General features: G+C 44.2%; 1 protein-coding gene across 5 annotated transcripts in view; it reads left to right on the top strand.

The window, feature by feature from the left end:
* The window catches only part of RAP1GAP2 (RAP1 GTPase activating protein 2), a 250,245-nt gene that overhangs the window by 113,099 nt on the left and 114,502 nt on the right, over positions 1-22,644 (top strand). Inside the window, exon 1 of one of the 5 annotated variants that reach the window (XM_072639992.1) lies at positions 19,358-22,385. The exons of the other annotated variants lie outside the window; for them this stretch is intronic. Coding sequence (XP_072496093.1) covers positions 22,372-22,385 — 14 coding nt within the window. The 5' untranslated portion in view covers positions 19,358-22,371. Of the gene's footprint in view, positions 1-19,357; positions 22,386-22,644 lie in introns of those variants that run through there. 5 annotated transcript variants of the gene reach the window in all.

Genomic DNA, 22,644 nt, shown 5'->3' on the forward strand with positions numbered 1-22,644 from the left:
GAAAATTCATTGAGATCTTCAGTTTTTACATCACCTTCACTTCCAAATAGATCCCTTCCCTCCCCCTTCCCAGAGCTCCATCTCCTATAACAAAGAAAGAAGAAAGGTTAGTCTACAAAGCAGTCAGTGGAGTCTGATAACATATGCAGTGTTACATACCCATAGCCCCCCACCTCTGCCCAGAAGCAGGGAGGCCATATATATATTTCTAATGTTGCGAATGATTATCCCACTGCAACTGTTTCTAATGTTTGTAAATGAAAACAAAACCAAGAAAGCCTGCTCACCCACTGTGTTTCTTATACTACGAAATGCCTCTCTAATGCTCTGATGGTTTCTGCGCTCTCTGAGTATCTGGAAGGTCAGGGTGATGTTTGTTGCTTCCAGAGGAACCATGGCCCAGTGGCACCACCTTATACATCTCCAATGCCACAAAGGAGCCTGGAGTCACCCCTGTGAAGTGAAGTACCATTACCACTTCACAGGGGGTATGATGAGCAGTTAAGTATCTTACCTATACTCATACAGCTAAAGGCTATGAGAGCTGGGAGGGCCCTTAGAACTGGGAATGTCAGAGCTGGGAGGGCCCTTAGAACAGGGAGTTTCAGAACTGGAAAAGAACATAAAACGTCAAAGTTGAGAGAGGCTTTAAAGCACAGGGTATCAGAGCAAGGAGGGCCCTCCACTAGGCCTTCTGCCTCCTAATATAATGCTCTTTCTGTTAGTTGGGCTGGTGGGGTGATCTGTCTTTAAAGAGGCTCTTAAAGACTCCACCAAGTTGAGCTGTGACTGTGGTATGTTAGTTCCCCCATCAGTTCCCACAATTCAGGCTTTTGTTGGTGTTTGTCCTTTGTTTTCAAAGAGGACCATGACGTCAGGGAGGTGATGCCATGACATGCAAGTGAGTTGTATTTAAGTGAGGCAGGGCTGTGCAAAGCCACCAGCCTCACTTTCTCCTCCGGAGCCATCAGGGTCCAGTGACCAGATACACATCAGGACAACTGGAGAGGAATTTCTTCTCTCAGATCATAAGATCATAGGATTTTAGGGCTGGTCATGACTTTTGAGGTCATCTAATTCAAACTACTCATTTTATAGAAGAGGAGCCTGGGGTCCATAGGGTCTCCATAGACGATGAGAGACAGACCTATGGTTCAAACCCAGGGCTTCTGACTTCTAAACCACAGACCCTCTGCTTCCTCAAGGGCCTTCTCTGGATGCTCCCAAGCTTCCTAGGACAAGGATTTGAAACAGTTAGGGTTTAAATGATTGACATGGATAGCTAAAGTCAATAGTAACACCTATTCAACGTATTCAATGTGCTCCAAGTACTTGCTTCATTATCAGAGATAGGGTAGAAATAATATAAAAGGTCTTGGGATATATTCTAGGATATGACTTCTTAAGTGTTAGATTTTGAGTCATAGGACCTGGGTTCAAGTCTCAGCTCTAACATTTATTATCTACTGTGTGACTTTGGGCTAGTTGCTTAACCTTTCTGGGCTTCAGCTTCATCATATGTAAAATGAGAGGAGTTAGACCAGATTATTTCTGAGGTCCTTTCTAGCTCTAGGCCTATGTAACCCTATGAAGTCACTGTCCTTCCCTGTGCCTCGGTTTCTTTATTTGTAAAATGAAAGAAGTGGTCTCTAAGTTTCCTTCTAGCTCTAGGCTATGGAATTCTGTGGAGTCACTGTACTTTCATGGGCTGCAGTTTCCTCACTTGTAAAATAAGGGACATTGGACCTTTATATAAGGGACAGATGGCCTTTGAGGTCCCCCCTAGCTCTATTTCTATGATCCCATGATTTGTCACAGTAAATGATATTCTCCCTTCTTGTCAAGGTGAGCAAAGTGACAGGTGAGCATCTGTCCAGCTCTCTGCCCCCAGTACTAATACTTCTACCCTTCTCAGGAAGTTCTCTCCCCTAAGAACAGGTCCCAGACATCCAGACATCTTTGTCCCTTCTTAGCGTGACCAGTCTTTGTAAGCCCTGGCCATACTGCCATCTCCTCCTTTAGACCTGGGCTCCTGCCTATCCCAAGGAACCTATTCTGAGACAGCACTGTTGCCTACCTCTTCTCTGAGTACCAGAATCCTAGCCCTGGGGTGGAGCTGGGGGGCCTCATCCCAGCTTATCTAACCCTCCGGCAGGCAACACTCAGCGTTTGAGGTGAGAAGGGACCTGCTACCTCTGAGGTAGCTCACTCCACCTTCGGAGAGTTCAGAACTTGTTCCTTCCATCAAAAATAGGGTTGCCTCTTAGTTCTAGCCTCCAGGGCTATGCAGATTAAGTCTCTTCTACGCAAGTTTTTCAATGCTGTCATGTCCCTACCCACCAAGTCTTCTCTTAGACATCTCCGTTTCCTCCAACTGATTTCTGTATGGTCATGGCCTCTGGCCCAGCCTCCTCTTCCTCCCCAGGGTCACAATTCCTCTATCACTGCACATTTAGCCTAGAAAGGAGCACTAAGACTTGCAGTCTGTGGCCTAGGTGGGACTTGCACCTAGGTCTTCCTAATTCCAAGACCAATTCTATCCTCTACACCTCAACTGCCTCTCATCTGGTACATAGAAAGTGCTTGATAAATGCTTGTTGAAATGAATTCAATTCCGTGCTCCAGCATCATCCCTGGACAGACTAGGGCTAGGTTTTCTATAAGCATTTTATCCTCCACTGGACTATAAGGTCCATGTGGGCATTTTGACAATATTAGTATTATTGTTGTTAATAATAATCATAACAATAGCAATAAGGGGGTGGGAAAAGGGAGGGATGGGATGGATGGGATGAGATGGATGAATGGGATGGGATGGATGGATGGGATGGGGTGGGATGGATGGATGGGATGGGATGGGATGGGATGGGGTTCAGAGCACAGGAGGAGGGGAGCTTCAGAGAAGAGGAGGAACATGACTTCATCTGAGACTTCTAGGAAAAATGAGGGACACAAGGAAAGGGATGTATTATGGGAGAGCAGAAGGCAACTGAGGAAATTCAAGCAAATGGTTTTAATTCTCTTTGAGAATGCATTTTCATTGCCACTGAGAGTGGAGTGATGGGCTGCAGGGAGCAAGTCACTAAGGAAGGCTGTCTTGGCTTCATAATTCTCTGTGTTAACTAGAGGCCACATGGTATGGTACAAGGAGGACTATGCTTAGTCATAGTAGGGTAAGATCAAAGGATCATAGGGTCATAGATTTAGAATTGAAGGGACCTCAGTCATTGACTCCAACCTCCTCATTTTACAAACGAGGAAACTGAGGCTCAGAGCAGTGAAATGAATTTATAGGATCACAGGACTACAGATTCAGAACTGGAAGAGATTTCAGAGATCAGCTGGTCTAGTCCTTACATTTTACAGATGAGGAAACTGAGACCCAGAGAGGGAAAGACACTTGCCCACAGTTCAAGATAATGAGATCTGGGATTTAACCTAACTGCTGCTGCTGCTGTTGAGTTGTTTCAGTTGTGTCATTCTTCATGACCCTATTTGGTAAAGATCCTGGAGTGGTTTGCTATTTCCTTTTCCAATTCATTTGATGGATGAGGAAACTGAGGCAAACATAGTTAAGAGACTTGCTTAGGGTCACACAGCTACTAAGTATCTGAGGCTGGATTTGAACTCAGGAAGACAAATCTTCCTGACTCCAGGTCTGGCACTTCATTCATCTAGCTGCCCCTGGAATTCAAATTAAGCTTCTATCAAGTCAAAGAATGTAGATTTGAGTCTTGGCTCTACTAATTACTAGGTGAGCTTGGGAATATTGAGTGTTTGATCCTCACGTTCCTTGTCTGTAAATGAGGTGGTTGGACCTTCTAAAAGTTACTTTGAACTCTTAAAGCTTTGGTTCATTGATCCCATAACTTAAGGAGAGGGATGAAGAGTTGGTGCCATGAGCCCAAGGAAAGTCACTTAATATTTCTCTGCCTCAGTTTCCTCTTCTGTAAAATGACTTGATGGCCCCAAAGGTTTGTTCCAGTTCTAATCCCATGCCAACATTAAACACTCTTCCCATGGGGACAGTAGTCCACCTGGGCTTTAGAGCAGCAGGAGAGAGGGCACACACATAGCCCTGCGGCCAGGACTTCAGAGGACTTAACCAGAAGCTGCGACCACAGATGCCACTGCAGCCTCAGACATGTAGACAGGAGTCGCAGGCGCTGTCCAAGTTTCCGTTGTTGCATTCAACTCACTATCTTTAGACAGCCCAGAAATGATGATGCTGCCCGCCCCTCCTCCCCCATCTCTTTGTGTGGTGGTTCCCATTAGCGCTCTGCTCTGGTCCCCAGCACAATGGAGAAAGCCCATCCCATTGTGAGTCCCCGGCAGGGCTTTTAACTCTCTTATCCAAGGGGAAGTCTTTTATCTACCAACTCCAAGTCCCTAGCTTCCTCCCTCCTTCCCTTCCCCCCCCTATCTTTTCTGTGTCTGTCTCATCGCCTCGCTCTCTCTGACTTTTCAGATCTGTTCATATTAGCTTCCTCCTTTATTCGTCTCTTCTCTTTCCTTTCTCCTGCCAAAGGGAAAAGCATGGCATGCTAATTCTGAAAATCAAATCAAAGCATTTCATCTCTTCATTCAACAGACTTTTATTGAAACAGCTTGCATGGGGGTGGGGTGAAGAGAGCGCTTAATTTGGTGTCAGGAACACCTCAGTTCAAATCAGACACTGTGTGACCTTGGGCAAATCACTTCTCTCTGTGCCTCAGTTTCCTCCTCTGTAAAATAGGGCTAACACCTACCTCCCAGGGTTCTTGTGAAAATCAAATGATATTATTAATAAAATACTTTGCCACCTTATGTTTATATATAAACATAAGCTACTGTTGTGATTGTTTATGGGAAAAAGCCTTGGATTTGGAGTCAGAGGACCTGGGTGTGAATCGCACTTATTGGCTGTATGGCCTCAGACAAATCATTTCCCCTCCTTTGAATCTCAATTTCTTCATCTGTAAAATGAAGGGCTGGTCTTATGGATCCGTATGATGCTTTCTAGCTTTGTACTGATGAGTGAAGAGTGTTGGGTGAAGAGGGAAAATACAAAAGTACATCAGGTACAATCTCTGCTTGCTTTATGGGAGATGTTTTGAAATTGACTATTGGAGCTCTGGTTTCACTGGACAGTTTTACACATATCTGGGATTTCTTCAGTGTGTGTGGTCCCTCCACTGCTACAGATCTCAGCTCCCTTTGTGTCCTAGCTGACTGTGAATGACTGTGGCTGAGGACAAATGTTCACCTGGTGACCAACCTTCTGTCAAGAGACTGAACCGACCTGGGCAACGCTGGGCCACTGAGGGCAGGCAGAGAGCAGTGGCAGATTGCAGAAAGATTAGCAACCAAAGGATCTGGTAACTTATTGCCCATTGGGCCACTGCAGGCAAGTCATTTAAACTCCCAGAAACTCAGTTTAATCATCTGTAAAGTGGAGGTAGTAACAGCTGTCACTGATGGAGAAAGTTTGCAAAGCACTTTATATTCATTATCCTATTCGAACCTCACAGCAACTCTCTTAGGTAGTTGTTATCATTATCCCTATTTTATAGAAGAGGGGAGCAAAGTTCAGAGAAACGAAATTTGTCTGGAGCCACACAGCTAGTAAGTGTCAGAGGCAAGATCTGAACCCAGATCTTCCCTATCACAAATCCAACAGTCTACCCACTAGGCCACCCAACATAATCCTTGCATTGCCTACTAAAGAACACGCTGCCCATAGAATATAAGTTTCTTGTGGGCAGAGACTGCAGGATTTGTCTTTATGCCCCTAAATTAGTCAATCAGCATTTGTTAAGCAACTACTGTATACCAAGCATTGTACTATGCCCCTAAACCAGCCCAGTGTCTGGCAAGTACTTAAGAAATGCTTGTTAAATTGAGTTTTGAAGCTTTCTAGAAATAGAAGCTACTTTTAGAACTATTGGCTCATTTTATTTGATGAACTTAAAATCAGCAAACATTTATTAAGCACCTACAATGTGCCAAGCACTAGGTTTACAAAGAAAGGCAAAAAACCGTCCCCCTCCTTCACAAGGAGCTTACAGACTGTGGTTTGAGCCAAATTTCTCACCTGTTAATCTTTTCTATTTAATGATCTGTAAACTGTTGCCAAATGAGTGGCTGAATATGGGAGTGCAGGCTCACCTTTTTAGGCTCCCAGAAGGTATCTCTGGGACAGTAGGCTCACTGGCAGATAGAATGATGGAGGTGTTGTGCTATTGTCTGTTATTATTACAATAGAGAGACCAAGTTGAGATAGAACTGGCTGGCATTCTGAAAGACCTGGGTACCAATCCTGATTCTGATGCAACCTGACTGGGTGACCCAGGACAAGTTACTTAAAATGTCACTGCCCTGGATCATATGTTACAGAGAAACATATACATTGGCAGAGGGAATTTCTTTCCCTGGGAGTCCTTATAAAACCATATTTTGGTTAAAAATTACTATTATTATTATGTTAACAACAAAAACAACAGTAAATATGTGGGTCTATTCCTGGCATTAGCTTTACTTTCCTCATCTGTCAAATAAAGGTATTAGAAGGGAAAGCTCTAAATTTCCTCCCATCTCTAATCCCATGATCTCTTTGAGCAGCTGGTACTGCAGGCATAGTCTCTGAGAAACCAGAGCTGCCTCTGGGCTGCTGTGGGCATTTGAGGAGGAAGCATTAGTTTATCCTTCAATTCTTCATAGATTGGAGTGGGGTGGGGGTGGAGTCCTGCAGGAAATGAAACTCGATGGTCAATCTCAAGCCTCCTTTTAGAGAAAGGGAAAGGAAGGGAATGTGCATTTATTAATCTGCTAAGTGCTTCACAAATATCATCTCATTTGGTCCTCACAATAGCCATGGGAGGTAAGTGCTATTTTATCCCCATTTTACAGTTGAGGAAACTGAGGCAGAAAAAAGTTAAGTGACTTGCCCAGGATCACACACCTAGGAAGCATCTGAGGTCATATTTGAACTCAGGTCTTACTGACTTCATGCCCAGCGTTCTATCTCCTGTACTACTTATCTGTCTCTGACCTAGCGTCAGACCCTAGAGCTCCAACCTCCAACTCTCAGCTGGACCTTGATCTGCTCTCACAAGCGGTTATGAGCTCTCTTCCCTGGATGGGCAGAAAAAAAATGTTGGGAAAACATTGTGCAGCAGTATATAACTAAATGTAGGATTATGCGGTATAAGATAAATACTTTGGGGATTCATAGCATCAGAGAGACCTTGGAGGTTATTGGGTCCAAACCTTCATTTTGCAGATGAGGAAACTGAGGCCCGGGGACATTAGTGACCTACCACAGGTCACTCAGGCATTGTCCATCTGAGATGGTATTTGAACCAGGTCTTATGATGACAGAGCTTCTTCCAGAGAATGGTGAGATCAGGATGGGGGGGGAAGGGTAGCCTGTTCATATTCCAACAAACTTGAGCACCTGCTTTGTGCAAGGGGCAAATTGAGAAACCATGGTGAGAGAGGGGGTAATAAAAAGCTATGTAAGAAATGTCTCTGCCTTGAAGATGTTTGCAATGGAATTGAGTGATGCCCCCAGAAGGTTTCTCAGAGGACACAGAATTTAGAGCTGGGAGGAATCTTAGAGATCCTCCAATCCAAGGGGTTTTCATCTGGAGTTCCATGAACTTGGTTTCAAAAATATTTTGATAACTTTTTCAATATAATTGATTTCTTTTATAACTCCATGTATTTTGTGTACCTTAATAAATGTAATTATAATCACTGGTTTCTTCTGTATTCCTCTTCACTGTATTGTGCATTTAATAATAACAGTTAGCATTTAGATAGCACTTCCAGGTTTACAGAGTGTTCTAAAAATATTATTTAATGTTTTACATTATTGCACTTACTGTCTCAGAGAGGCGGCAGGGAAAGGAGGGATAGAATTTGGAACTCAAAACTTTAAAAAAAAAACCCAATGCCAAAAAATTGTTTTAACATGTAATTGGGGAAAAATGAAATATATTAAAAATATTATTTTAAAACATTATTGTAAGGAATTCTCCATGGAGAATGTTTCCAAAGGGGTCTGTGACACAAACAAGTTTGAGAACCTCTTATCTAAGCGAATCTCCTATTACAGAGATGAGGAAAATAAGGCCAAGAGAGGGAAATGACAGGTCCAGAAGGGTCAGGATTTGCACCCAGGTTCTCTGAATCCAGTGTTTTTCCTGTTTTACCTCCTTTTCCTTGAGATAGGCCCTGAAGGGTCCCTCTATAACACAGTGGTAGAGTGGATAGAACCTGGACTTAAGAGCCAGGAAGACCTGGGTTCAAATCTTCCCTCAGATACTTCCTAGGCTTGTGACCCTGGGCAAGGCATTTCCCTTTGCTGGGCTTCAGTTTCCCCATCTGTAACGACCACAACAACACTAATAAGTATTTATATAAGCACTTTTAAGGTTGGAAAGGTGTTATTTTCATCCTCACAACAATCCTAGAAAGTAGGTGCTACTAGAATTCCCATTTTACAGGTGAGGAAATGGCACCAGACAGAGGTGAAATGACTTGCCCAGAGTCTCACGGCTAGTGCATGTTTGAGGCTGCGTTTGAACTCAGGTTTTCTGACTCTGGATCCCTTTTACCACTTAGCTACATGTAAAGCGGAGGAGTTGGCCTCAATGTCTTCAAAGGGTCCTTCTGGCTCTAAATCTGCATCATCTGTACCCCTTGGTTAGCTTTGATATGGCCATGTGCTTTCCCAAACTTTTAGCTCCCTGGGCCTCAGTTTCCTCATCTGTAAAATGAGGGAGGAGGACTTAGGTTGCCTCTCAGATCCCCTCCAGCTCTAGGGCCAGAACTTTATATTTTATCAAATGAGGAAATTGATCAAGCAGTCAATTAACCACCAGGCACTTATGAAGCTCCTACTGTATGCCAGGTGCTAGAGATACAAGTACAAAGAATGAAACAGTTCCTATGGGCAAGGAGCTTAAATTCCCATGAGGGAGACAAGAAGAACATCTAGAAGTACAGGTAGCATGCACATAAATACAAATATATGAAAAGTAGTTTAGTAACAATGATGGTGAGAGCTAACATTTATATAGCACCGACCATGTGCTAAGCACTGTGCTAGAATCATTTGATCCTCACGACAACCCTGGGAGGTAGGTGCTGCTATGATTCCCCTTCTACAAATGAGGAAACTGAGGGAAACTAAGGTTAAAGGACTTGCCCAGGGCCACACAGCTAGTAAGTGTCTGAGACTGGATTTGAGTGTAAGTGTTCCTGACTCAAGGTCTAGCACTCTCTCCACTGCACCACCAGCCGCCCAATAGTACTAGCAGCTGCAGGGGTCAGCTTCATGCAGAACATACTATCTGGGCTGCATCTTAAAGGAAGAGAAGGTCTCAGAGGCAGAGATAAGGAGGGAGATTTAAAGACATTAAATGACTTTCCCAAGGTTGTATAATTAATCATTGATGGCATCAAGTCAGGAAGGGATGAATTTGGGGTTCAACCCCAGCTCTCCTCACCCCAAACCACCCCTATGCCACCAGCTTGGTCCTCTTGCCACTAATCCAACAGCTACTCTTGTGCCAAAGGTCCTCATGACCCCAGGTGCCCAGGATAGCTGCAGACTTGAGCCACTTCTAGGCCAATGGGGAATAAGGCTGCACTGTTGGACAGCCCCTGCCTGTGTTGTTGACATTGATGTATCAGGGACTCTTCAGTGACCTGGGCAACTGTAAGTGATTCAGCAGGAAGCCCCTAATGCAGTGTCTCCTCAGCTGCCATTTTCGCCTGGTAGGAGTTGGGCCTGCTTATCAGCAACTGTCTGGGGCTTATGTGCCATGGGTTGGACATGTTTTATGGAGAAAGCTGAAAGCAGATGCAATGTGTCCTCTCCCTGGACCTGGTCTACTCTATTATTTCCCTGTTAAAGGGCAATTAAGAATTCTTCCCTTAACCACATTAGATTAGGGGCTCCCAGAATGGAATGGAAAAAAGGGAGGGGGGGGGGTCAAAGGAGGATCAGAGACTCCCAAGATGGGAACCAAATTTAATTCATTACTTATGGTACCCTACTGCTTAGTTGTCTAGGTGGAGTGGAGTTCCCTAAGGATGGGGAATAGAGCACGGGTCCTTGGAGAAGGAACAAAGTATCAAGGTAAGAGGCAATAGTATAGGGATCAGGAGAGGAACCAGAGTCACCAGGCAAGACTGGAGAAAGTGGGAATTACAGTTGGTTCCAGAACTAGAAAGGGAGTTAACTAAGCCAGAGTCCTAGCTCAGAGTTGGGATCACAAGCCAGAATGGGTTGGACTAGATGGGTTAACCATGTTGCATATACAATCTGTTGGTTAGCCTTCCCAAGAGAAGCCAAGAATCTGAGAACCTAGTTAATTCATCCTCTGGCCACCTACTACAGTCAACATCTGGACACCTAGTAGAATCAACATCTGGCTGCATCTTGACATGATTATTGACTTGCCCTTTATTCACAGAGTCTTGGGGTGAGGAGAGACCTCAGTAGCCATCTAACACAAACTATACTTGAAAAAGACTTCCCTTTAAACTCATTCAACCTGTGGTCATCTTGTCTTTTCTTGGAGGGGGACCCCCACCCTGCCTTAACTCTCTGGGGCCAGACAAAGGCAGCAAGGTACTGTGCAAGGAAACCTAGCCTTAAAGTCAGAGGGCCTGGGCTCATACTCTCCTGCAAATTCTTCTTGTGACCTGTGTGACCTTGGGCAAATCACTCAACCTCTCTGGGCCTCAGCTTCCTTATATGTAAAATGAGAAGGTTGGATTAGAAGACTTCTATGGACCTTTCTAGCTCTGAATTGTAAGAAGAGATCTAATTTCTTTTCCATATGACAGCCTGCTCAGATACTTGAAGACATCTCTCACGTCTAACTCCACCAAATCTTCTGTGGTTCAGTCTAAACAGCTCTATGTTTTGCAATGCACGCTCATATGAAGTCAAGTTGAGACCTTTCACCGTCCTGGTTGTCCTCTGGACACTCTAGCTCACCAGCGTCCTTCCTAAACTGATTGAATCTAATATTATTGTGGTCAGCTGAAGTTAGTCCCTCTGCCCTCTGTTCTGCCCACACCAGACAGGCTTGTGAAGGTGGTAAGGGGATTTTGAAGCTGAGATCCCAAGTTCACAGATTTGATCCCTATGGGGACCAGTGAGCTCCCTTCTGCCTCTTGTCCACCAGCACAACCACCCCTTATGTAGCCAGTCATCTCTCAAGTATGGAAAATTGGTCCAAACTGGGCATTTCAGAGGGTGAAAATGATTCATTGCAACTCCATCACCATTGCTAGAAATAACTCAGAACCTCCTCCCAACCATTAACCTGCATCTTTGCAGGTAAAGAAATCTCACATTGGCTTAATAGACAAGAAATCTTAAGGCAAAGAGAAGCATTGGGGATCTATTTATGATGTTGTTTAAGTGTAGCCAGTGATGACAGTCTCCGTATCTGTGAAGTCACTGAAGGATGGTCCAGAAGGATAAAAAGGAAGGTACAGCATCTGTCTGGGAGCTGGAGTGACAGCATGGGCGGGAATCCTGTCAGCATTTTGATTGACATAACATCTTGGCCTCGGGTAACTTGCATGTTCAGAGTACGGAGTTAATTCAAATGGAAGCAATTCATTAGGCACTGTGAGGAGGGATGAGGCTTGGGACTGGAGTGAAGCAGACACACAGTCCCAACTTTTGTGGAGTTTATGTCTAGGGATCAGTTTCAAAGCAATGTTTCAACAAGTATGGAATGTCTGATTAGCCTGGAAGCTAAATGAATCATGCAATTTTGTTTCCCTCTCAGTATAGTCAAACACTGACTGGTACTTAAGCAGGCAAGGCACTTACTAACTTTGTTCAATTTAACAAATACTTATTAAGTTCTTACTATATGTCAGGTAAGAATATGTAGGTGTTGTGGCAAAAATGACAGCCCCTACCCCCAAGTAATTTACGTTCACTTCTGGGTGGGGGAGTATTTATTTGTAAAACACAGAGATAAAAGAGAAAAGGGTAAAAGAGAGAGTTTTTCTTTCATCATGCGCTATGGAATGCCTGTTCTATGGTTAATATACAGACCTTCCCTTTGTCTGATGCAAAAAAAGTCTAGGAGTATATTTGAGAAGGGAATGACTGCTAATAATGGGGATTGAGGATGGCCTTTTAGAGGGGTGGCATCTGAGGTGAGCCCTGGAGGAGGCAAAGACTTTCAGAAGGTGGAGATGAAGAGGTAACAAGCGGCTTGTGACAGAGACAGATGCGGGAGAAGGCATGTTGAGTCTGGGGAACAGCAAGGAGACCAGCTTGTCTAGAATGGAGAGCACGTGAAAGGGAGACATGGGAAACGGAGCCAGAGAAGTAGCAAACTGTGAAGGAGCAAACTGTGGAGAGTCTCAGAAGCTAGGCTAAGGAGTTTGTATTTGATCCAAGAATTACTGAAGATTTTTTAACAGGGCACATGATGACATGGCAAAGATATGAAAGATTGGAGAGCAGAGACCAGAAGCTAGAAGACTAGGTGAAAGGCTATTATCAGTCAATCAATCAACGAGCACTTATTAAGCAGCTACTGTGTACTGATTTCTGTAAGGATACAAAGAGAAAGCAAAACTCCCTGCCTTCAGGGAGTTTACATACTAATAAGGTAGATAACATGTATATACATACATATATATATCTGAAACATATAGAGTAGATATCAGGTAACCTTAGAGGAGAAAGCACTGGCATCTAGGGGAGGGGGACCAGGACAGGTCTCTTGCAGAAGGTGGCTAGATCTGAGCCTTGAAGGAAGCCAATGAAGCTAAGAGGTAGAAGGGAGGAGAATGAATCTAAGGGAGGGGATGAGGGAATGAATTTGAGGCATGGGGGATTTGGAAATGGGAGATGGAGCATTATGTGTGAGGAGGCCAGCATGCCTGGATTGTAAAGTCTGTGGTGGTCACTGAGACCAACCCCTTCATTTTACAGATAAGGAAACTGAGTCCCAAAGAGAGGAAATTGACTTTCCCAAGTGTGACAAAGACAGGACTTTGAACCCAGGTTCTCTGACTAAAAGTCCATTTTATAAGATGCTGTAGGAGGATACAAAAGAAAGCCAGATATGCTTGCACTGGGGACTGTGGGGAAGACATCTGAGAAAGTCACCTGCACCTACAAATTGGCAGTTACACTCCAGAGACATCTCAGAGAACCAGACACCAATTGGAATGCTTGGGGATCAAATCAGACAATCTACAGAAAGCACTTTGTGGATCTTAAAAGTTTTTTGCGACTTTGGAGTGCTGCATAACATGAGTAATAATGGTGGCGGTGAGCATAAGGATTCCAAGGGTTTGGTGAATACCTTAGTGAACAAAATTACTTCCAGTAATGGAAGTAACATGTCATACATACATACCAACCAATCAATAAGCATTTATCAAGCACCTACTATGTGTTGGGCACTGTGCTGAACCCTGGAAATAAAAAGAAAGGGCAGAAACAGCTTACATTGGTATATGTAAGACACAGAAGAGACGGAAGGTATCCTTAAAGTCAATCGGTAAATAAGCATTTATGAAGTAGCAACCTTGTGCCAGGCACTGTGTTGAGTGCTGGGGATTCAAAGAACAAGTAAAAATAGTCCCTGCCCTGAAGAAGTTTACATTCCAAAAGCCTCTGTATTTTGTGTTTTAGACTTTCCTGACTTGTCTCCTTGTCTCAGGTGCATAAAAATAGCACACACTGAAATTCATGGTCTGTTGTGTAGGAGAGACTGGAACGTGTATATGCTACCACACAGTCCAGCTGTAGCCTTTGGTGACCTTAGAGGCACCTGACCAGATGCTGGGGTCTGTCTCTCCCCTCTTTTCTTTCTTCTCTCCTCTCCTGCCCCTGAAAAATACGTAACAGCTCTCTCTCTCTCTCTCTCTCTCTCTGTCTCTCTCTCTCCCCTTCTCCTCCTCCTCCTCCCCTTCTTCCCCCCCTCTATCTCTGTGTCTGTGTGTCTGTCTGTCACTGCCTCTCTGTCCATCTGTCTCTGCCTCTCTCTATCTCTCTTTGTCCCTCTCCGTGTTGGTCTCTGTTTCTGTACCTCTGCTTCCCCCTCCCCCCAGCATCTAGTAAGGGTGTAGCTCCCCTTTTCCTCTCCTGCGCCCATAGCACAGGCAGGTGTGTTGGGCTTCCCTGCCTGGATGGAGTCCCAGAAAAGTTAAGTGAATATTGATTTTGCTGTTAATCACCTCCTGTTTTCCCAGTGACTTCCTTACCAATGTCAGAGATATTTTGGTGGGGTATTTTTTTTTTAATTCTCTTTCCATAGAGGAGATTGAGTGTGCTTTAAACCAACACTGAAATGTATTAAGAGTACCCTGCACAAATCCTTTTGTACCGAGAACGATCAGCCTCCCACTTAAATCTTTGTTATAAGCTCCCATTTAGGGTTTTCTTAAGTGGGGAGGGAGCCCAGCTTTCTACTCACTGTGGATATTCTGTTCATGCCCGTGACCCAGTGACCTGGGAGAGGCATGTAGCTGAGACTGCTGTGGCTACTTGCCAAAGATAGTGGGGATGTCCCTGTGAGAGACTGAACAGATGATCCAAAGCCAGAATAACAATCTCATCTCATTGGCAATTAAAGCTGGAAAGACCTCAGAAATCATTAGTACAATGTCCTGATTTTACAAAGGAGAAAACTAGGGTCTCCAGAGGTTAAGTGACTCATGCCAGGTCATATAGGGCAGAAGGGGGATTTGAACTCAGGTCCTGATTCTTATCACAGTGCCTGGAACATTATAGGTGCTTAATAAATTGATTAGTTGATTGATTTTTCCTGTGCCATGCTGTTTCCCCAGTAGTCTGTTATCACTGTATGATGAGTAGGTATGAGTGTTAGAGGTCTGCATGTTGGTGGCTATTTTTTTCTCCATGCCCCATTCCCTTCCATTGTTAGGGTTCATGTCTTTTTACCCCTTTATCGTAAAATAAGTCTTTTATCGGTTTTTTATATCACTGTCATTATCTCCAGGGTTCTTCCTTATCCCCTTTCATAGAACCATTTCTGTAAAAAAAAAATTTAAGGAAAAAATCAAGAGCGACAGAAGAGGAAGAAATGATCATAATTGATAATTATATTTAAAAAGTTTAGAAATATATTTGATGTGCCATATTTGTGGCCCTCCCACCTCTGCAAAGATATAGAATAAGAGGATGCTTTCATATCTCTTCTTTTGGACTATGCTTATTCTTTATGATTGGGCAACATCCTCTTGTGTGTGTGTGTGTTCTTTATGTTTAAATTGTTATAATCATTTTGAATATAAATTTTCTTGGCTCTGCTTACTTCACCATCAATTCCTGTAAGTTTTCCCATGATTCTCTGTATTTACCATATTTGTCATTTCCTGTAACAGTAACATTCCATATTATGTTCACAGACCACGATTTGTTTCGCCATTGCCCAAAAAATGAGCATTTACTTTGTTTCTAATTCTTAAGTATCACCAAGAATGCTGCTGTAAATCTTTTGATGTATACGGGCACGTTCTCCATATCAGATGGTTGCTTTCCTCTATCCTCCATAGAAACCTCTCGTCCTGGCTAACATTTCACTCCTGGCATTCTCACACTGGGATTTCTCTCTGCCCCTACTTCTCTTTCCTTTGACTGGGTTCTTTGAGAACCTCCATTTTAAGGAAAATATCCATTTCTTCCTCCTCTCCAGGAAATTTGACTCCTTTGACTCCTTACTTTCCGTACTTTTCTCTACCATGCTCTGACTCATGTATTTTCCCCATTCTCACTTTTCAATTCTCATTCGTATGATGTTTTTCTCCATTAGAACTTAAGCTAGGGTTCATTTCAAATCCCCTTCGTCCCTTTATTCTTTCAAACCAGTGGAAGATCCAGACATTTTCCCCTTTGGCTCATCTCTTCTTCATGTGAGGGTCCTGAGGCTGCAGTAGTGGGTGCTAAGCCTTGGATCTTTTTCTTCAGTGGCATGACAAAGTATACACAGGGGTCAGCCTGGCTAGGTGTCTTCATCTGAAGGGAAAGTAGCCCCCAGAGAGCACAAAGAAAGATGAAGCAAGGCTCTAGGCTTCTGAGCAGGAGGGGCCCCTGCTGACCTCTGTCTACTTCTGTCTGTCCTGGTCATCCCAGAATAGCTATTAGAGCCATCCAGCAATGGGCCAGCCTGGCTAATTGAGGCAATGTCCCTATCACTGCAGGAAGTGCCCAAGTAGAGGCTAGATGACCGCCTGTTAGACATGTCTTATTAGTTGATTAGAGAGGATCTCTCTTTGCTCCCTTTACTGATTCTCCGCTCTGAGGCTCCTTCCTGTCCTCTTGCTCACGCCTTCTCCCAAGATGTGAATAACTGGTTATGGGGAGTCTTGTACAAAAGACGGGAGATGGTAGACAATGCCTTGAATTTAAAAATATTTTTTCAAGTTAGAGTATATTTTTTGCTTTCTAATTTTTCTTTATCGTTTTTCCATCATCCTCATTTCCAGATATTCCCTCTCTCTATCTCCTCTCCAGAGAGCTATCTCTTGAAATAAAGAATAAATAAATAAAAAGAAATTTTTTTAAAACAAGGAGGAGAAAAACAATTCAATAAAACTAACAAATACATCAACCATGTCTGACAGTCTAACCCCCATGCCAGACCCCCTTGATCCCTCCCCTCTGCAAAAAGATGAAGGTCCATTTTGACAATATTCCTTTTCTTCTTTGGGGGCTAGGCTTAGTCATTCTAGCTAGACAGCTGAACTTAGAGTTCTAAATGATGCCCGGTCTTGGTCTAAGGATTTGATATTCTGCAGGAGTAAGAAACTCCAGGAGCAGATTGAGGGGCTCTGAGAACTCAGTTCATGTTTTTCTCTCCTAGATCTGGGGCTTTGTAAGGACTTTAGTTACATCTCCCTACACACAATTCCTTTTTTAATCCAAGTTAATTCTGTCTCCCTAGAGCCAGGCAGAGATGTTGGCTTATCTCTTAATTACTGCCCTATTGCTTCTGGGTTTCTGTGGTCCATGGACCATGTTCTCTGAGATAGAATTCCTTTATCTCTGTCTCCCTTCTTAGGCTTCAGCATGTCTTTAGCCCTCTCTAGTCATCTATGACAGAGAGAGCACAGCTTTTCTCTAGGCCTCAGTTTGCTCAGCTATGAAATGGGAAAAGCAGTTCTTGTGGCCAGAACAAGCTAGAAAACTTGAACCAGTGTGGTGTAGAGAGGAAGAGCCTAGGACCAGGGAATCAGGGAAGCTTGGTTCTGTTTGCAGCTCTGCCACCAACTTACTGTGTGATCTCAGGTCAGTCATATTTGTCTCTCTAGGCCTCAGTATACCTCTTTGTAAAATAAAAAGGTTGGAATACATGACTTCCAAGCATGCTTCTACTTTGTAAATCAGTGAACCATAACACTGCATTATTCCCCCAGGGCTCAGAGAGAACCACTTAAAAAAGTTATTTCTAAGTGATTTCATCCAGGAAGTGGCTTTTATTATTTGAATAATAGAAGTCCTTTTTCTTGTTTCTATTTTGAGACTTTTTCCTAGAGTTAATCCTTTTTTCTCCTGCTCTACCACTTTGTGAAGCCCCCTCTGATTTCTTCCATCCTCTGGCCCTTTGGCCATTCACTTTCCTTCTTTCCCTTCAAAATCTGGTTCAAAGTCTCCCCTGGTTAACCCCACCAAGCTCTGATCTCTTCTGTACTCGATGTCCCCTCCTGTGCACACAGTCTCTGTGCCTGGCCCTCAGAACTCCCAAGTGTGCCTTTAGTGTTGGGTGGATTTGGATGAGTTTCTTAAGTTACTCCATGAGGGCGTTCTCTTCGCTGCCTGGGTTACAGGTCCATCTCTACCACTAACATCCTGTATGACCTCATGGGAAACTCCTTTCACTTTTCTGGGCCTCAGTTTCCCTCTCTATACAAATTAAGGCAGTTGAACTAGATGGTTTCTAAGAATTTCTAAAAATTCTAAGGAATTTTTCTTCTAGCTTTAATGATTAAGTTATGAAAAAGGGTAGGACCCTGTGAAGTTGTTATGCCATACTTTCATATTTCAAATTCTGGATTTAAATCTCAGGAAGACTTAGGTTCAAAGCCTGCCTCAGACACTTACCAGCTGTGTGATGCCAAGTGAGTCACTTAGGTGCTCTGTGCCTCAGTTTCCTTATCGATAGAATAAGGGGTTTGAATTCGGTGACCCTTAAGAGTCCCTTCCAGCTATGGCTTTCCCTTCTTTCTTTGGCCTCCTTTTTCTCCTCACTGTCCTCTTTCAGTCTCTCTTTCCATTTTTGGCCTAGTGAAAGTATTTAGGAGATTTTCAGGGGAGAGATAACAAGGAACATAGATTTAGAATCGCAATAAACTTTAGAGATTACCTTCATTTTACAAATGAGGAAACTGAGGCCCATATAGGGGAAGTGACTTGGCCAGGGTAGTAAATAGCAACATCTGAATTTGAACCCAGGTCCTCTAATTCCAAACTGAGGGCTTTTTCTACCATACTGCTGCTTCTCTTATGGAATGAGAGGTCCTTGGAGAGCAGAGACTGCTTCATGTTTGACTCTGCCTCCAGCTCCCAGCACAGGGCTTGGCACATAGTAAGTGCTTAATAAAGGCTGCTTGGCTAAACGAGTGAATGAGAAGATTCTCCTCTGTGAAAAGTCATGTTGTATGATGGAGACAATTCTCGATCTGGAGTCGGGACACCTCTGACAGTTACTAGCAGGGCGACCTCTGGCCAATGATTTAATTTGTCTGAGCCTTAGTTTTTTGGTCTGTAAAATGGGACTCAGGAAACCTGCTGCATGTATAGTGTAAGGATCAAATGAGAGAATACAGGAGCAGCACAGGTGACATAAGGATCTTCATTACTAGTATTCATATCACTATTATTAGTTGAGATACAATAGAGATAGAGCTTCCAACTGTCTTGATATTTCTGACAGGATTCCTCAGGTCTGCATCCATTCTCCAGCCCCTGCCCTCTGACATCTTGAATTACTTCTTAGAATGGCTCCAGAATTGGAAAGGATCTCAGAAGCCATCTGGCCAAGTTCTCTCATTTTACAGATGGGGAAACTGAGGTCAAGGGAAGTTATAACATAACATCATAGCTCTAGAATTGGAAGGATGCTTACTGGTCATATTATTCAACCTACCTCCCTGCCCCCCATCATTTTACAGATGGGAGAACAGAAGCACAGAAAGTCTAAGTGGCTCAGGTCCTAATTGGTAGGGTGAACATCATGACACCCAGTGAATTCAGCCTGTTGCAGTCATGTTCTCTCTCTCTCCCTCCCTCCATCTCTCTCTCTCTCCCTCTCTCTCTCTCTCTCTCTCTCTCTCTCTCTCTCTCTCTCTCTCTCTCTCTCTCTCTCTCTCACACACACACACATACACATACACTTTTAATATCTCGCTGTCTTCCCTGCAAAAGAGAAGGGAAGAGAATTACAAATGCACTGTGTGACCTGAGGCAAGAAATTTCCCTGTCTGGGTCTCTGTAAAAGGAAGGGATTGAACCAAATGGTCTCTCTGTCCCTCCTAGGGAACTTTCTATGATTACATCATTTGTTCACTAGTCCAGTAGTAATTGGGTCACAGGTCGAAGTCTAGAGTTTTTTCACAGTTTGCTCAAGCACCAACAGCTGGTAGTTAATCACCAGAACATGAAACCCAGGTGTCCTGATTCCCAGTCTACATCACATTCTGTACCAATAGGTTACTAGGAGAGAGGAAGGCAGCATCTAACATTAGCAGAGTCTGCAGCAGATCTAGCGCTGGGCCTAGCACTGAGATCTCAGATGTGACCTAGGTAGTCCAACCCTCTTATTTTACAGCTGGGGAAACTGAGGCCTGGGGAGGGGAAGAAACTTGTTTAGTAGTTAAAATCAAATGTGAGAGAAGCAAAAGACCCTAAGGGGCCTTGGCCCTTCTGCTGGAGGGCTGGGAGGAAGCACCTGTTTCCCCTTTGCTGGTCCCCCCTCTTCACTGACAGCGAGCCCACCTGCTGTATTCCATCTGGACCCAGAAAGCCATGGGGACTCGTGGCCTCCTGTTTGTCAGCCTCCATTCCCTGGCTCTCTCAGGCACTCTTGGGTTTTCCAGCTGCCTACAGGTAGCCCACTGACCTGCAGCTGCTTCCTTTCCCTGGATTCCTCCCTCCCTGAAAGTACTGAATGTTCTTAACAAGAAAGAGGAGATACAGAGAGCTGTAGACTGGGAGTTGGCATGACTGTGACGACTGGAATTCTGGATGCTGCCACTAAATTTTGTTGTTGTTGCTGGCAAATTACGACCCCTTTCTGGGCTTCAGTTTCCTGCTCCGAAAAGTTAGGAGGATTTATGTCTAGCCCTGGTATACCTGTTATAATCCTGAATTCAGAAGAGGCCAACCCCATGCCTTTCAGAGATGCCCAGAAGGGACAGCTGCCCCTCCCTACCCCCTCCCTCCACTCCCACCCCAACCCCCACCTTCTCCTTTTGTCAGAGTCTTTCTAGGAGGGCTTCAACTTTGAGTGATCAGTCCTCCTTCAACCTCAACTAATCCACTCATTCTCCTCTTGCTTATGTGTTTGGAAACTAATGCTGTGAAGAGCACGGATGTGAAGGAAAGCTCTAGGCTAGAAGGGATTTATTATTGTTCATTTTTTTTAGTCATGCCCAACTCTTCATGACCCCTTTTGGGGTTTTCTTGGCAAAGATACTGAAGTCATTTTCCATTTCCTTCTCCAGTTCATTTGACAGATGAGGAAACTGAGGCAAACAGGGTTAAGTGACTTGCCCAGGGTCATACAGCTAGTAAGTGTCTGTGTTTGGATTTGAACTCCTGAGGATGAGTCTTCCTGACTCCTGATCCAATGCTCTGTGCACTATGGTGCCACCTAGCTGCCCTATTTATTTTCATAGGATTTTAGTTTTAGGACTAAATGGAAACCTTAGGGATCATTGATTCCAACCCCCTGCCCCTTATTTTGCAGATGAGGAAACCAAATCTCAGAGAGTTTAGAACATGACTTGCCCATAGGGAGTAACTGGCAAAGGTGGGATTTGAATCCAGACCTTCCAAGCTCACAGCTAGTGTGCTAAGGGAAGGGATAGGATAGGCAGCGAAGGGTCGATTTAGTCCAGGTATGAAGCCTGGGGGAGATGGTCCCTCTACCCATATCTAAGGGATTTCCTGTCTCAGAGTTCCCTTCAGGCCTTCGCCCATATGGTCAGTCTTATCTGCCAGGAAGGTCAGTCTGGGGTCCCTTATCTCAGCAGCTATGGTGGCTGCCATGGCAACTGAGAGCTTGTTGTCTGCAAGAAGACAGTACTGGGGGCACACTGGCTGCAAGAGAGACAGTGCCCAGTGCAGGCAGAGTGAACCAGGACACACTTGGGCCTGAGATACCTGAGAAGTTTGGGGCAGCCGTTTAGGGGAGAGGATGAGCTCGTCATCGAGAAGGGGAATGTGTCTTTCTGCGTCCCAGGGAAAGGGGACCTGGAGCGAATTTTAAAACAGCACATCTAGTCATGGGTCCACAGAGTCAACCCAGTGAGTCCTGTGTTCCTGGAACACTCTGTTTTGTGAAATTCTGCCCAGGAGCCTTCTCGAAGGGAAGGAGAAGATGTCATCAACCTTACTGGAAAGTAATCCTGTAGGTTTTTGGTTTTACTTTGTTTTTAGGGGAAGATGACAGTTCCATCTTCCCGCCTCCCCAGGCTTTGACCCCCTTCTTTAAAAAAAAAGTTTTACAAATACATTGTTCCTGCCAGCTTCCTCTCCCTGAAAAGAATTTCCCTTTGTGACAAATAAGTGTTGTCCAACAAAACAGATCGACATGTTGACCTGAAAATCTGAAAATGTATGTCTCTCTGATGAGAAGGTTGTAGGTCACTAAACATTTATTAAATATCTACTGTGTGCCAGGCACTATGGGTACAAAGGGTCAAGAGACAGTCCCTTCCCTCAAGAAGGTTAGGATCTAGTGGAAGTGGGCAGCCAGCCTTATTACTGGTCTGGTTTAGTTGGGTCCCAGTTCAAGGGCTGAGTTGGCCTCACTGAGAAGTGGAAGGTAGAGACAAAGGTCACTGGAAGGAGGAGGAGGCGGCTCAGGAAAGGTGATGTTATTTCTCTACTCTGTGTGCATATAATTAGCTTTAGTCCAACTGATTTCTGTTTCATGTTCCCTTTAGAGGAGGTTGGGACACCCAAAAGCCTCTCTCCGCTGGCCACAGAGGAAGATTCGAAGTCCCGTTCTATTTAGCATGCCCTGACACGGCCCCAGAGAGAGGCAGTGTGATATATATGTGGATCAAGTGTGAAGTATACATAGATCAAGTGTGATATATACATGGATCTTGGAGTCAGGAAGGCCTGGGTTCGGATCCTCAATGTGTGACACTAAGTGAGTCACTTCTACCTTTCCCAAACTGTCTTGTCATCTATAAAATGGGGATGATCATAGCACCTACCTCTTGGGGTTATTATGAGAGAGGACCACAGGGTTTTATCATAAGAAGGGACCTCTTTTTCAACCCACATCTGGAGAGGAATCCCAAGTGCCTACTTGACCAATGCCCATCTAGCCCCTGATGGAAGACTTCCCAGGACAAAGAACCCACTACCTCCTAAGGCAGCCATTTGTGTTTTTATTATTTCCGCTA

This window comes from Notamacropus eugenii, chromosome 2 (genome assembly GCF_028372415.1).
Source record: "Notamacropus eugenii isolate mMacEug1 chromosome 2, mMacEug1.pri_v2, whole genome shotgun sequence".
In the NCBI taxonomy this organism is placed as follows: Eukaryota; Metazoa; Chordata; class Mammalia; order Diprotodontia; family Macropodidae; genus Notamacropus; species Notamacropus eugenii.